The sequence below is a fragment of the Lutjanus erythropterus genome, chromosome 2 (genome assembly GCF_056507025.1).
Source record: "Lutjanus erythropterus isolate fLutEry1 chromosome 2, fLutEry1.hap2, whole genome shotgun sequence".
NCBI lineage: Eukaryota > Metazoa > Chordata > Actinopteri > Lutjaniformes > Lutjanidae > Lutjanus > Lutjanus erythropterus.
In genome coordinates this window covers 22759090-22774803 of record NC_139318.1, presented here as the reverse complement: position 1 = coordinate 22774803, position 15714 = coordinate 22759090, and the positions used below count along the sequence as shown (strand labels likewise).

The 15714-nt window shown below is 38.0% G+C and overlaps 1 protein-coding gene across 1 annotated transcript; it reads left to right on the top strand.

Moving 5' to 3' along the window:
* Positions 1–11783: 11783 nt before the first annotated feature.
* Positions 11784–15060, top strand: apof (apolipoprotein F). Its single transcript, XM_084733084.1, has 2 exons — positions 11784–12015; positions 13428–15060. The coding sequence occupies exon 2, from the start codon at positions 13460–13462 to the stop codon at positions 14768–14770; it is 1311 nt and encodes a 436-aa protein (XP_084589210.1). The 5' UTR covers positions 11784–12015; positions 13428–13459; the 3' UTR covers positions 14771–15060.
* Positions 15061–15714: the final 654 nt, after the last annotated feature.

Sequence of the window (15714 nt, the reverse complement as noted above, 5' to 3'; positions counted from 1 at the left end):
CAAAACCTTACTTAGTTATATTGTATGTATGTTAAGTATTACCAGCAAAATTTAGTTGTATTGTAATATGCATTGTGTTTAGCTGTTGTGAAGTATCAACAGCAAAAGTGTCATTGTGCAGGCATACTGCAGATAGTAATACTATCTGTGTTCTACAGCACAGATATCTGTGTTCTACTACTATTCGTGATGTTTTATGTTTTAATATTACTGCTGCATTAATGTGTAGACAGTATTTATATACTGTCGGGTAGTTCAATCTACAGCAACACATTATATTCTATGAGATCATCATATGTTTGTAGTGTCTCTGTAAGAACCACATTTCTTTGAAAAGTAAACCTTACATGAGCTCAGTAAAACAGACCTGCTCTCAGCTTTGTGGCAGTGCAACCAACCCATAAAGGAAAAAAATATATTTCTGTTTTAGAAAAAATAAAAATAAAAAATAAAAATAACTTTGGAAATACAAAGGACAGTAAGGGTATGAAAACTGTAATCTAAGTACGATATTTGCCTCTTATATGTAGTGAGTAGAGGTATAAAGTAGCATGAAATGGAAATATTCAAGTAAACCACAAATTAGTACAATATTTGAGTAAATGTACTATAGTCTTTCTATAGTCTTATTGTCTCTATGCAACAATCATGATCTGATTACTCAAAATAATCCACGGACCTTTTTGTGAGCAGTTTCATGTAGGAACTACTTTCTTTCTACTGCAGAATCTACTGGAACTACTTTCCTTTCTACTAGAAATAAAGTGCCATTGTCTCATTATATTAGAGAGAAGGCAGACATCTCTACAGCCAATATGTCTAAAACTCTGTAACTCACACTTAAAAGATGGATAAACAGCACTACAGGCCAGAGGAAAAACATGCAGTTTTGATTTTGAGGTGACCTGTCCCTTAAAAAAATAATAAATATGTTTAACCAGACTCTTTTTTATGGTTTATTTATTATGTAAAACAGTTTTAGTTTGTAAAGATTTAATGCTTAAATCTTTTTTTTCCCCCTCATTTGCTAAATAAACCCTCTCTGACTGTCATTAGAATGTGTTAGAAAAACTGCTTTTCCACTGCATCTGAGGTTTGACACACACATGAACTTACTTGGATAAATGACGAGAGATTTAATTTCAGATCGGCTGATTCTCTTGAAGCTTTGCATTTTATTGGGAAACTACATATCCACCGTGGCTGAATTGTAGGAGCCATCCGGTAAACTTTACTTGGCCACATTACAGGTTCTGTGTGGAAACAGGATTTAGATCCTGAACACGTCTTTTTATGACACTGAATTAGACTGGCTCATTCTGCTTTATTGACTTACGCTGTTAGTCTAACAGCTTCAAAATACATGACAAACATGTAGTTTGAATAGTTTGACATCCTGGGACATATTTGCTTTCTGGCAGCCAGATAGATGAGACGATAGTATCAACGTCATGTTGGCATGTTAAAGAGCTAGTTTGGATGTTTTGAAGTGCAGGTACACATTCCCAGTTTGGCGAAGCAGAGAGGAGTGTCGTCAAATATCACTCTCCAAAGTAACCAGACTTCATTGAAAAAATCAGTAATTTTATCTCAGAACATGAGATTTGCTGGTCAACTATTGCCTTGATTAGTTAGTTTGTTGGTGTTACTGTGTGATGTTTTTTTTAAAGGATTAGTTTAGGTTCACTGAAGTCACAATAAGACAAACAAACTAACAGATCAAGGCAGAGTAGACCAACAACTCCTGCTTTGTGCAAGGTAAAATGACTGACTTTGTAAAAGGAGTCGGTTTGCTTTGGCAGTTTCCTGCCAGAAGCGGCCGGCTGTCAGCGAGGTAAAGTGATGAAAATATTTCAGATATGGAGTTCATTTAAACTGATGTTGATTTTTCAGTCTGCTAAAATATGTTTTGCTGCTGACCGTGTCCACATCAGTACATTGTTTAGCTTCCTACACCAGTACTCCTGCTGCTCTTCAAACCGCCAGCGTTCCGACTGCCATCTACTGTAGGTAAGACACTCCCCATGGATAAGTAACTCATACAACCCCGCTTCAAAAAGTCAGAATATGAAGCTACAGCTTGCAGTCAGTTAGGGTAGCATATCGGTAGGAAACAGCTACCCTGGGTCTGTCCAAAAGTAATACAATTTGGCCTACCAACACCTCTACCGATCACTAATTAACATGATATATCTTGACCTGTACAAAGTTTAAAAACAACAATTGCCTGTTTTAAAAGTTATCTGCCAGACTGTTTATTGGCAAGACACAGTAACTCCAAGAAAAAGTGCAGCAGATAATCCATTGTAAACAACACAAGTTGTTGTGAAAGTGGAATTATTTCACTATGAAGTAGTTTGGGCTTTTATTATGTTTTCACTGGAACGCTCTCAGCTGTGAAGAAGGAAATTTAAGTTTAGTTCCCACTGCACAAACGCAGCATATCAACATCTCTTTGCAGGAATAAATGCAGGTGTTTTTGCAAGGAAACAGAGAAGACATGTCAGTGTACCTGATGAAAACAGAGGTGCACAGATGACAATCAAGCACCTGAAACAAATGCTGATTATTTAATCACAGTTAAAATCAAGAACCCCAGGAGACTGAATCAATCACACTTAATTAACACCTCAAAAGGTCTCACAAGCTATCAGATCATCTAAAGGATGAATTACTTTGCAATATGACACACACACACACACACACACACACACACACACAGACACACACACACTCATGTTAGACACTTCCCTGTGACTCCTAGGATAGACTTGACAAATTGGAGAAAGTATCAGTACAATTAAACTAAACTAAAGTGTTAACTAAAATTAACACTGCAGACTCCAGGGGCTTACGTCTTGTTAAATAAGACACATGCAGCAGTCCATATAGTTAAATGGACTGGTTCCACCACTGGCATTTTGACACGACATACCAGACAACTCATGGGTGTATTAATGATTGCTGCTGCACTCCTTCTATTGTGCATGTTGGCTCACTGTTACTGGGACACATAATGGAACTGAGCCTTTAATTACTGTTAATAAGTCCAGCTGTGTTTTTCCTGCGGTGACAAGTCAAAATGTCTGCTGTGCAACCAGTCCATTCACTAGTCAAAGCTGTCATGGGGTTGACAGTCACAATAGAAAATGGCCGCAATGTTTTGCTCCGTCATGATGGAAGCAATTATTAGAAAAACAGTGCAAGAAGCGTGATGAAAATCATTTCACACCACCAGTTTATGAATTTCCAAATATATCACATTTGTAGTCTTCAGACCCTAATTAGCCATGGTCTGCTCTATTTTTCAATTAATAAGCCTAATTAGACCTCCTCTCAGTACTGTGTGGGTTTGTCTGACTGACTGACACCCCCCCCTCTGTCTGTCCTTAGTTTAGTTTCACCTGTTAGGACGGGACATTTAACACCTTCATCATTCTTATATGTAAATGGAGCAAAATAAAAACATGAAAGTATCAGAGGACTTTTATTCTGACGAATCAAACATGACTCATAGAGTCAGAGGCACTGGTTACAACCTGCCATCAACGGTTTTGTTTTCTGAATTCATTTTTTTGTGTGTTGTTTGCTAACTAATCTTATTGTCTGCCCATACATGTAGATATGCCTGCGAGCTAGTTCGGGGCAATCAACTCCAGCTGCACTGCAATCACACGAGACACGCCTCACACTCTGTAGCACATACCAAACACAGCCTTCCAGTCTGGTGGTCTATTTAAACCACCGAAACCTCCCATCTCTCCCGCTGCCTGTCAATGCCATGCTGCATTGCATCAGCGTCACTGCCTGTTCATTCAGTCCCACCAACACCCCAGCGTCCACCTGCAGATTCCGACAGGGGGGTCCATGATAAGTGTTCATCCCTCCTCAATATCTCCATGTAAACATAATCTGTGAGGAATGATGAGGTCGGAGTCTAGACGCCAAACTCTGTGTTCTGCTGCTGCAATTAACATTCTCAAAAGTGAGTCGTCTGACTGGAATAAAGCTTATCTGCATTTATTTAGCTAAAACACAAATTGGTGCATATGATCTGAATGCAGGAAAATTAATTGCTCAAAATGTCCAGAGGTACTTTAAATCTGTTTTGTTACACTTTTCTGTTTTGTTTATTGTGTTATCATATAAAGTCATATTGAAGAGGACTTACCTTCCAGTCATAACTGTTTTGTGTGAGCTATATGAGGAAGTTAGACCCCTCAGAGGGTCTGGAACAGGCCACCAGGTTATTCCCCTGGTCTCCAAAAAAACTGGTGAATCTGCCTTTAGCTTTTATGCTCCAAGCCATTGGAACATGTTACCCAATCACGTCAGGTGTGCCACAACACTATGTCTTTTAAAACTAAACAGAAAACATTCCTTTTAGCTGGTCAAGTCTGGTCGGCCGGTCTTAACTTTTATTGTTTTTTATTGTATTTTATTTTACTTTCACTCTTATTTGTTTTACCTTACATGCTTATTCTTTCTTTCTTTCTTTTTTATAACCTTTTATTCAACTTTCCAAAGGTATACTATACATATATATATATATATATATATATATATATATATATGTATATCAAATTACAAAATTACAATTTTCACAAGTTACCAATTTAACATGACTGGTCCATAAATGAAAAGAGAAGAGAACAATATGAAAGTCAGTCTAGTTAAACCCATACACGAGTCAGATTTCTGTAATGTCCCATTTCAAGCGTGTGTCCAGTTAGTTCAGTTCCAAATTGTATTTAACTCCAAGATGTTCCAATGGTCTCTTCCATTTCTGCTGTAAAGTATGAATTCTCCCATTGATGTAATGTCTCAATTTTCCAAGAGTCACAACCTCGGATATCAGAGATTTCCATATAAGAACAGAGGGAGGGTCATCTCCTACCCACTTCACCATGATTGCTTTCCTTGCCAGCATTAAGAGTGATTGAATCACTTCCTCATGTTGTTTAAGAAAATTAGGGACACTTCCAAGCAAACATAGAAGTGGATTTGCTGACACCTGTTGTCCTACTGCAACACTAATGTTTGCACATATTGCCCTCCAGAATACCTGAATTGTATTGCATTCTCATAGGCAATGCAACCTAGTGCCTGCATGACTTTTACATTTGGGACAATCTGGTGAAACTCCCGCTGTATATTTACTATAAATATATGGTAAAATATAGATGTTATGTAGGATATTATATTGTAATTCTTTATATCTGTTGCAAATTGAAATTCTGGAGGGCAATCGCAGGATGTCATTTCACATGTCGTCACTTATCACACATTTCAGTAAAGGACACCATGATGTTTTAAGCCATGCCAGTTTATTAGTAATTTTAACTCCTAAATAATTAAATCCCGACGGGGACCAACGAAATGGCTTCACGTAAGCTGGTTCAGTGTTATCATTGTTGTTTAGAGGCATTATTTTGGATTCATAGAGGTTTACTTTATATCCGGATATTAAACCAAATTCTGTGATATACTCTATTAGGGCTGGTAATGATCTGGTTGGATCTGTTAATGTCAGAAGGACATCATCAGCATAAAGTAAAATTTTATGTTGTTTTGTGCCAACGTCAACTCCCTGAAATATTCTTTCTTTCAATTATTTTATTTCATTTTATTATATCTTATATTTTCTTCCTTTTAAATTGTTTTAATTCTCATGTCTTACTATTTTATTGATAGATTGCTGGCCTTTATTTATTTTATTTTGTATCCTAATTGGTTTAAACACCTGTATTTTTTATGCATCTGTTCTTGTGGCTGCAACTTTTGAAGCTCACTCTCTGTGCAGCACATTGTGTATCCAACTGGAATGAAATGTGCGATATAAATAAAGTTTTGCTTTCTTGCCAGAGTCCTCACCAACAACAAGAGAGTGGAGCATTTTACACCAGTGCTTAAATCACTGCACTGGCTTCCTGTGTGTCAAAAGATAGATATTAAAGCACTAAATGATCTTGGGCCTAAATTCATCTCTGATTTGCTTGTACATTATGAAGCACCCAGACCCTTCAGATCACCTGGAGCAGGTTTACTCAATTTTCCCAGGATCAAAATCAAGCAAGGAGAAACAGCCTTTAGTTTTTATGCTCTCCACCTGTAGAACAATCTCCCAGAATATCTGAGGTCGGCTGAAACCGTCATCTTACTTAAATCAGGGTTTAAAACATTACTGTTTACTGCAGCTTTCCAGTGAAGCAGATACGTAATTTATTGTTAGAATAATCTGTAGCTATTGTTTTTATATTTGTCTTCCATTGCTTTTGTTTTATGTTTGCTTTGTAAAGTTTAAATAAAGTATAAGACAATAAATATACAACCTATGCAATAATCATATTAGCTTAAAGTATACAACAGCAGGAAAAGTAAAATGAGAATGATGATATAAAATAATCCACCAGATGAAACTCTTTTAGTGCCTTAAAAACATCTGCCCACTTGCACAAATTATTTATGGCCTGCAGTGCTAACTTTGTTTAACTTTATTAATTCCAATTTCCAAATTAAAGTTTCCAAAGAAACGTTCATTTTCTTTGGGTTCTCTAAAAACTCTTTTCTGAAAAAACTAAATCCGGATTTCAAACTTGCTAATGTGAAACTCCGTTGTCTCTGGATTAAAGCTATTGCACCACAAACATTGTAGTGAATATAACGATGTGTGTTTATATATAAACACGACAGACTCCAGTGTGATAATTGCACTGGGATTATCAGTGTGGTCATAAATCACAATGGTGACTCACATCAAATGAGCTAATACTCTCCAGACACAAACCCTGATGGTTTATCAAATCACATTTGTGTGTGTAGAGCACTTGGCCTGCGTCAGCCTGTTCTCGTGACTTTTGATTGAGCTCTGGGGGATTATACACATCCATCAACTAGTGTCAATTCTGCTCAGTTCCCCACAGAAATTACTGTGTAGACACTTCTCCAATTAACCAACATTCTTCATGATTCACACACCAGCCAGCTGTCTGATTCTTCAGATTTTTAATGTGCTGTAGCCGTATGTCCAGGCCCAGTGAATCAGGTGAGAACACAGAGCGTGGTGAGGATTACACCACCAAACAACTCCAAAATATACCACTTTTGCTTCAGCCTTATGATCTTAATGATTTTTACTCTGTTTCTTGAGAGTAGCTGAGGCCTATTTTCCCTCTTAGATCACTCCTTCATTGTCCAGCAGGGGACAGTGGAGGAGCAGCATCTCCCCCTCATCAAAACCGATAGAGAGGAGTCAGTGAAAGTGATTTCCCTTCCTTTCCTTTCCTTTCCTTTCCTTTCCTTTCCTTTCCTTTCCTTTCCTTTCTGTTTCTAAATTCATCTGATCTTTTTTCTTTTTTTTTTGTATCTGTTTGTAAAGCAGTAGAAATAAGGACCTAAGAAACAAAAGAAGCAACAAATGTGATAACAGAGCAAGCATATGGAGGATATCATGTAATGTTTATATTCTCTCTTCTACTTTATGTTATATTTATTTTTATTTTATTGCTTTATTTAATAGGGACAGTGCAGATTAATAAATATTACTGTAAATGTGCGAGCATTAGCCAAGAGGCTATTTTTCATCTGTAGTCCCTGAACAGATGTTACAAAGTCACCCAATTAACAGTAATATTACAAAGTTATTAGTATAAGCATGCAGAACAATAATGAAAAGGAAGTAAATATTAAAGTTAGGAGACAGTTAGAGACATAATTCAGAACACCCTAATATTACATTGTCAAGTACTATTTAAAGCATGCAACACACAGGCTCATAAAACAACACATGCAAAGCAAATAAATGAGGGATATTATTGTTAATAGACTAAAAACCACATTATTGTACATTGTTAGACATTAAAACATGCAAAGCAGAAGCACAGACAAAAAGCAGAGTATGTAAAATACATAAATCGGTCTGATATAACAAATCAATAATAAAAGACATGCATGCAGGTACACGAGGAAAGACTGGTGATAGCAAGACAGTGATGGGTGACAACAGACAGCAAGAGAAGTTCAGGACAGACAGACTGGGGACAATAAGGTGCACCATGCAAAAACTATTTAATCCTGCAGCAGGATTTTTGAGCACTTATAGGCACACAACACTGGCATACCATCCCCTTATAAAGATGGTGGTTGTAGGGTAGTTGAGTGATGAAGTGAAAACCACTGGTGTATCTGACTGAGTGGGAGTTTAACCATTGGCTGTTATCCTTTCAAAAGGAAGAGGGAAAATATTGAGTCAAACTCAAAGGTGCCACCTGAGTAAAGGAGCAGGCAGAGCAGCTGCTGCACCTTTACTGTACTGTACAACTTAGCTGTTTTCAACCTGTTTTAAATTGTTATATCTGGCCGTTCCATATGTAGTATATGAACTGAAAATACATTTCATCCTGCTACAGTCTCTTAAAACTCAGTCTGAGCTGTTGTATGTCAGTTTTTCTCATCTTGACATTTTGATAAAATCAAATGTGTTTAATATCTTTGGAAGATAACGACGACTGAGGAACTCTTTTGGTAACAGATTAAAAACCCCTCACACCATCACTCACATGATAAATGGTGGATTTACAGTGTATCTAATTCAACATGCATCTGATCCACCAACCAGCACATATTCTAGTGAAACGTCTTTGAAACAGTTTGCCTCTCATTCTCATTTTCTCCGTCTAAAACAGCACAGCTAACCAACAGGGGTTGGAAAAAAAAAGGTGACAAAATGTTAATTTTGTACAAACGGTACAGACAGTACTGTTGCCAAACTGACAAGAAGCCTGTCAACATGTGACATGATTTATCTTGTGTTTCCAAAATTACGTGTTACTATGGACATGGAAGAACTTGTTAATATGTTTTATTTCTTTATTTTTAGTGTAATATTTTTCCCAGAGAGTGCCAGGAGTTTTGGTTTGTTTTTTGTTTTTTTTAACATTTTGTCATGACTGCAGAAATACTAATTGCTAAAATAGGCTTGACATATGTGACAATATTTTTAGGAAAGACAAACTGGAGAGGATGTTGGATTGTTTAAATAGGTTGGTACCGTAGACTTAGTGGATTTTTCACTAGTGTGGAGAGGGAAGTACAGCCGCATGTAGCCTGTTCAATCTGAACTGACTGCAGTCTGACGGGAAACAACCGCACCAAAAGGTCAGTACATTCAATTTGTCTGGACAGTAGTATAATTTAAAATGCGGTAAACCAAAGCCTCCCTCTGCTGTATAATTACATAGATGTTTTTTAGAAATTCTTTTCTGTTCTGCTTGTTGTTCCAAATAAAAGAAGATATGACAGAGTGCAGCTACTTGAAATAATTCAGGGGTATAAACACAGGGATGCTCTGTAAAATGCACGAGAGCATTCTTGCATTCACAGTTTCTTTTCAAAAGTTTTCCATGCTCTCTGGTAGTCATGGGACCTTCACAGAAGTCCTGACCCTTTTGGAAGCTCCGTCAACTTTATCCTTTACCGTTTCCTGTACTTAGATATGATTTGTTAACGTCATGTCTATGTCGAAAAGAATATGAAATTTTGGAGATGGTTGAAAGATGTGGCTGGGAAACCTGTAAAAGCACCACATTTACATCTCAAGTTAGCTAATGTTAGCAAAACACTAGCTAACTAGCTAGTTACTTTATATAAATTATAAGCTAGTGATCCACTTTTTGTCTGTAGAAACACTTTCTAGCCAGGTAATCTGCATAAATCTTTACATCTGACAGCTAGTGTTAGCAAAACGCTCATAGTTAAGTGGTGAACAGGAACAACCTTGGTGAACACCTCTCTGAAGATACTGTGAAATCCTCCCATTAGTAATGACAGATGCTTGAGGATTGGCAGAAACAATACTGATCCACTTAAAAAACTCTGCCAGAGTGTTGAAAGGTAAGTCTGTTGCCTTTTTATTCCATATGTACCGCACTTTTAATTGATTTATTGTTGAAAGGTACACAACTAGGATGACAGCAGGACAAGATGATTAGCTACACAAACATCTCTCTGTACATGATCACCTGTACTTGGGATTTACATTCTGAATGATTAAATGGGTGATTTAGTCTGTACTTGTGAGAATCAGACTTTAAACATGTAAAAACAGTATACAAAGCATTCTGACTAGGGAAAAAAACTTTGCAGAAGTTAACTGTAAATCTGGTGAATCTTCAGTGCTTGTTTTTGGCTAACATGGACCATTTGGTGGTGAATGAACCTCGTCCTTTCTGTTTAGAAAGGAGGGGGAAAAACTCTGGAGTACTCTCACAGAATAAAGCCATTCTCTCTCTCTCTCTCACTTTGTGTGCGTGTGTGTGTGTGTGTGTGTGTGTGTGTGTGTGTGTGTGTGTGTGTGTGTGCGTGTGTGTGCGTGTGTGTGTGTGTAAAAGCCAAAAGAAAGCACGAGTAGAAAGGAAGGGAGTAGTAGAAGTGTGAAGGGGAACAAAGCAAAAATTCTTTGGATCTAAACAAAATAAGTCTTTTATATTGAATATTGGTCTCAAAGCTACAGTCACAGAGAGAAGCATGTTGTTTGAGAAACTGTGTGGAGATGACCATCCTTAGTTTATTCAGGGTATCTGTGCTCCATGGAAAAGTACTGTGCTGCTCTTAGACAGTGTTTATTTTCTACTGGATAAAATTGTCACTTAAGCTCAGATTCAGCCTGGTTTAAAGAGTCGTTCTGCCTTTTCCTCAGTGTTACACATTAACAGTAATGTATTTGGGCCACATTAAGGATAAAAAAAGAGTAAAACTCAAACCATTAGTGCCAGACGTAAGAAAAAATGAGGAATTTTGAGAAGTCGAAATGTTGACAATAAAGACAAAATGTCAAAAATAAAGATGAAATGTTGAAAGGTGAAATCCCATGTCAAGAAAAAAGACAAAATGCTAAGAATTAAGTTAAATGTCAAAAAGTCAAAATATCAAAAATAAGGTTGAAATATCACAAATAAAGTTGAAATGTCAAAAGTAAAATCAAAGTTTAAATGTTGAGAACAAAGTTGAAATGTTGAAAATAAAGTCAAAATATCAAGAGTAAAGTTGAAATACCATGTTGAGAATAAAGATGAAACACTGCTAAACCATTTATCTCCAATTTCAGTGATTTTGAATCATAGATAAACTGAAAGCTTAAGTACTCCAACATTCAAAAGCTAAATAACCCATTTAAAAACACACTGAATGACCTGTAAAATAAGTAATAAATAGGGCAGTTTTTCTTTGCTCTGTCACGTCAACTTATGTTTTTAGAGATGCATGGTTTCGTAGGACAACAACACCATGCTCTGGGGGTAAAGTGAGGCTATTCTGGGTGCTCTGATTGCCAAGGAAATGGACTTTTATCCATAGTTTCTATAGTGTGAGTGAATGGGACTTCAGTGAATAAAAGAAGTCCTTTTCTAAATGAAGTTAGTACATAAAAGTGATGTGTTAAGATGTAAAAATACAAGGACAGTGACAAAAATGTATCCATTATTATGTCGAGTTTTGTAATTCAAATCTTATTTTTGTGAATGAGTTCAGTCTTTACCTCAGATAGCCCCCTGTTTTCCTCACTTGTCTTAGCTGTTTAAGAGATGAATTTGCTCACGGCATGAGGGAAGATTTCTTTCAAGTATCTGGGTCAACGACAAAACCTACCGACTGAGGGAGAGGAGAGGGAGCAGAGGGACGGCAGGGGGGGACGAGAGGATAGCAGGGCAGACAAACAAAACTGCTTTAGAGCACATGGACTTTCCCCACGTGAATCAATATTCAAGCCCTGATCTCCCTGTTGAGCAATGAGGCCAAAGAGAAGAAGAGGGAGCTGAAAGACAGATGAGACAGAGGGAGGGCTGTGGGATGTCATGTGTAAAGAAGGAGAATCTCATTGGAGGCAAAGAGAAAAGAAGATCGCTATGCATGTTTTGAGGAGAAAAAGGGGAGAAAGGGAAAACAAAAAAAGCATCCTACATACTGAAGCTATCTTGGTCTCACTGCTACGCTCTGGACTCCAATCTGATTATTACTAAGGTAGGACACAAAGCTGCCACAGGATCAAAAGATGCAATGAAATTATGAAGTTGTGTGTGAAACAACATTTCTATTTTTAGTCAGTGACAGTGCAGGAAAAACAGGACATGCAAAAATGTTTCAGCTCAGCGTGGAGGCTCCGTCTTGGGATGCATTGCTCTGTCTTAGACTGCTATAAAATGTTTAAAAACATTTTAAAATATTTGTTTTGTTTGTTTATAGACTGGACAATATTTCAGTGCAATCGCTTTTCACTCATGACTGCAGTGTAAACTAAATTCAGTTTTTCTTGCTCAAGATTTTAAAATATCTACTTATGTAAGATTTTTTTTTCTCCATGTGGGGTTTTATGCATGCAGACTGGGTTAAAAATCTTAAATAATACAATTTAAACAAATGATTTATTGTAACACCAGAAAATTTATCAAATAAGAATTCGTCTAATATTTAATATTAGTCATTGACTATTTTTAGTGTCTGTAGAGAAACCAGTGCAGCCACGAAACTCTCAACATCTGTCTGAAAGTTGAGGCAATCTAAAAGACAATTGAAATGGGTAATTTTGTAATGATTCAGAACAAATACATTTTTCTGGTCGAATTTGAATTAGTTGTACCTGAGAAAACATGTGCAGTAAGCTTAAGATGTTAAGTTGAACCAACAACTGTTCAGTCACACTGATGAACATTACAAACACGATTTAGTCCTTTCACATTTTCTCAGTTTGAAAAGTGAGTTCTTCATTTCATACAGAGCTCACAGCTGCAGCTGCTCCTGTTGGAGCTACTTTGTTCCAGCACTGGCTCAAAGACAATATGTGAAACTGTTCCCAGTGATTAAATTTTAAGTATAAGTGTAGGGACTGAACTACTAACCTTCATCATGGTTTGCAGTTTTTTCATTATTGTAAAAAGGAAAAAAAAAAAAAAAAAAAAAAAGCAACTTAGTTTTTTTTAGAGACACACATCAAGTTTCCATCACATAATTTTTCTTCAAACTATTAAGAAAGAAGGGTTTCATGGGGAGTTTTAACTCTCAAGCAACACATGCTGGGAAGTCTGTTTTAGAAACTTAATTTAATGAGTTGATTAAACTCTGTACAGCACATTCAACTTAAAATATTTCAAGTTAGCAGAACTCATGTTTATGAGTTCTTAAGTGTTTGAAAATAAACACCAGAAAAAATTAAGTTGAATCAATTTGAGCAAATAAATAAATAAATAAATTTACATCAAGTTCATGAGAAAAGATTACTTGATTCCACCAAATCCCAATATGAATTTTTACAGTGCTTAGTTTCAAAATTGAGTGAATAAAATTTCATGTTTTCAGGTTGTTTGTTCAGTTCACAAAAAGAGAGCTCATTGGTTGTGTTGGCTTATTTTTCAGTTATTTTCTTGTGTTTTATGTAGCGTCTTTGGAGAAAAGCTGTAACAAGAGTGAAATGATGTCGTCCAAGTTGAAGTGGCTGATTGTGATCCAGCTCCTGCTGAATGAGCAGGCTCTGTGCAGGGTGCCGCCTCCTCCGGTGCTGAGAAACACTCTGCCTCCAGGAAATGACATCCATGGAGAGAAGACAGTCAGAAAGGATCATCAGTCTCTCCTGGGACCCCAACTCCAGCTTGGCCTCTCATCTGCAGAGAAACCCAGTGTATCAGTGGCTGCACCAAAAGAGGAGAGAGTCCAATCTGCCAGACATATCATATCAAACCTCAGGGTGAAGCTTCAGGGGAAGATTCAAGATCATCTCCACATTCAGGGGAATGTCAGCTGTGAGGAGCTGCTGTCTGCTAGCACCGTGGATGATCCATCATCCTCCATGTTGCCCCAGGAGCTGCTGGGTCTCTCTTTAGTGCCTGTGTTAGTGGTGGCTGGCTGCCCACAGGAGGCGCAGACCCTAGTGCTCAAGCTGTACGACCTGCTGGGAGTGGTGGATACGGAGGAGCTCCTGATGGAGGTGGAGGGTCTGATAGAGAGGAAGATGAGCAAGTCTGCTTCTACACCTACACCTGCAACACCTTCAGAGATAGATCAAGGAGGCCACCACATGGAGGCGGTGATGTTTAACATCCAGCAGCTGGCCATGGTGGGAGAAGGTACCTCAAAGCAGGAGGGGCACTGTGAGGGTTGGACAAGGGTGAATGGAACCATGCTGGTGGGAAGAGCTGTGAAAGGAGCCACAGGTGATCTGGAGGAGGCGGTGAGCACCTGCGAGAGACTGGGAGTCCTGTGTGCTGGCGTGACCAACAGTGGACTGCTCAGACCTGGGAAGTATCAGGCAGTGTTTAAGAAAGGTAGTCGAATCCTGCCGTCTGAATCCACACAGTATGAGTGCTGGATCCGTCAGTGCAGCGTAGAGGAGGATGTTTCAATCCCTGCTGCTTCAGGTCGACGGTTGAGGCGAAGCCCCCAGAGGAGCTGCATCAATAAAAGCGAGGAGCGTGTGTACAACGTGGTGGAGTGGATCCCTGCGGTCAGCACCCTTTACAATCTTGGTACAGCTGTGTATTACGCCTCGGTCAACTGCTCTGAGACAGCCAAGGAGAGAGCCATCCTCAGTGCCGTCGACCTTGGCACTGATGCTCTCATGGTTGCCACAGGGGGGACTGCCGGGGTGGCGGGCTACGCACTGGGTGCGGGGGTGAAGACGGGTGTGAAAGCTGGCGTCAAATATCTGCTCAACTCCATGAAGGAGGAGGACGACGTGTTGGTGAACCAGTTCAGCTGGGAGGAGGGTATCGTCACCCTCCAGTAGACTGAAGGGTCACTAAATCAGTCTGCGAAGCTTTAGCAATAAATATCATTATAATTAGCTTAAACGTCTTTTTTTAATGACACAGGATCAATGTTTGTAAACTGGCATGGTTGAAGAGTAACAAATTGGTTATAATTTAGATGATTTGGAAATAGAAGATTATGCATTACTGTATTATTCAGTTTTGAAAGGGAAAAGGTGCTTTTTTTGTTTGTGTGACTGCACGCAAACTTCATTTGACACAATAATTAATCTTCATTGAAGATGATATCAGTCTGTAAAAATTAGCTTATTTTTAAAGAGATACATCACTTGAGCAAACTTGGTACCTCGGTCAGCTTTAGGCTTTTCTGTACAAGTGGTACATAGGCTCTCATCTTAAGTTAGCTTATGTTAGCAAAAACCTAGCTAACTAGCTAGCTGAGGTTACCAAAACATTGGCTAACTAGCTAGCTAATTATTGATGTCAATTAGCTAGCTAGTTTGTTGGCTAGTGTTTGCTAACATTGGCTAAGTTAAGATACGACTATATGTGGCTTTAACAGGCCAACAACCTCTTTTAACCATCACAAAAAATTGTGTTTATTCTCAGCATAGAGAGTACATTCACCATATTCTCACAATGGCCATTTTCCTCTGACATCACACTCAGTTTAGGAAGCTCAAATGTTATACTGCTGTATTTGAGGTCGGAAGTTGTATAAACGTAGAGAATCTGACAAATTGATTTCATTTCACTGACTCCTGCATGATTGGCAACTGTAAGGAAAATATATAGTGAAAATCTAGAGGGATATTGGGAAATATTTTAATCTAAAAAAAGACATATTAACCCATTAGCCGCTATGAGACAATGGCTAAGATTAGCATAATGTTACATGATAAGCTAGGAAAGTCACAAATTAATTCTGAAATATCAATGCACATCTTGGACACATCTAATT

What these genes read in the sequence shown, in the direction of transcription:
- apof (XM_084733084.1), top strand. Translation starts at nt 13,460, where the DNA reads ATGATGTCGTCCAAGTTGAAGTGGCTGATTGTGATCCAGCTCCTGCTG.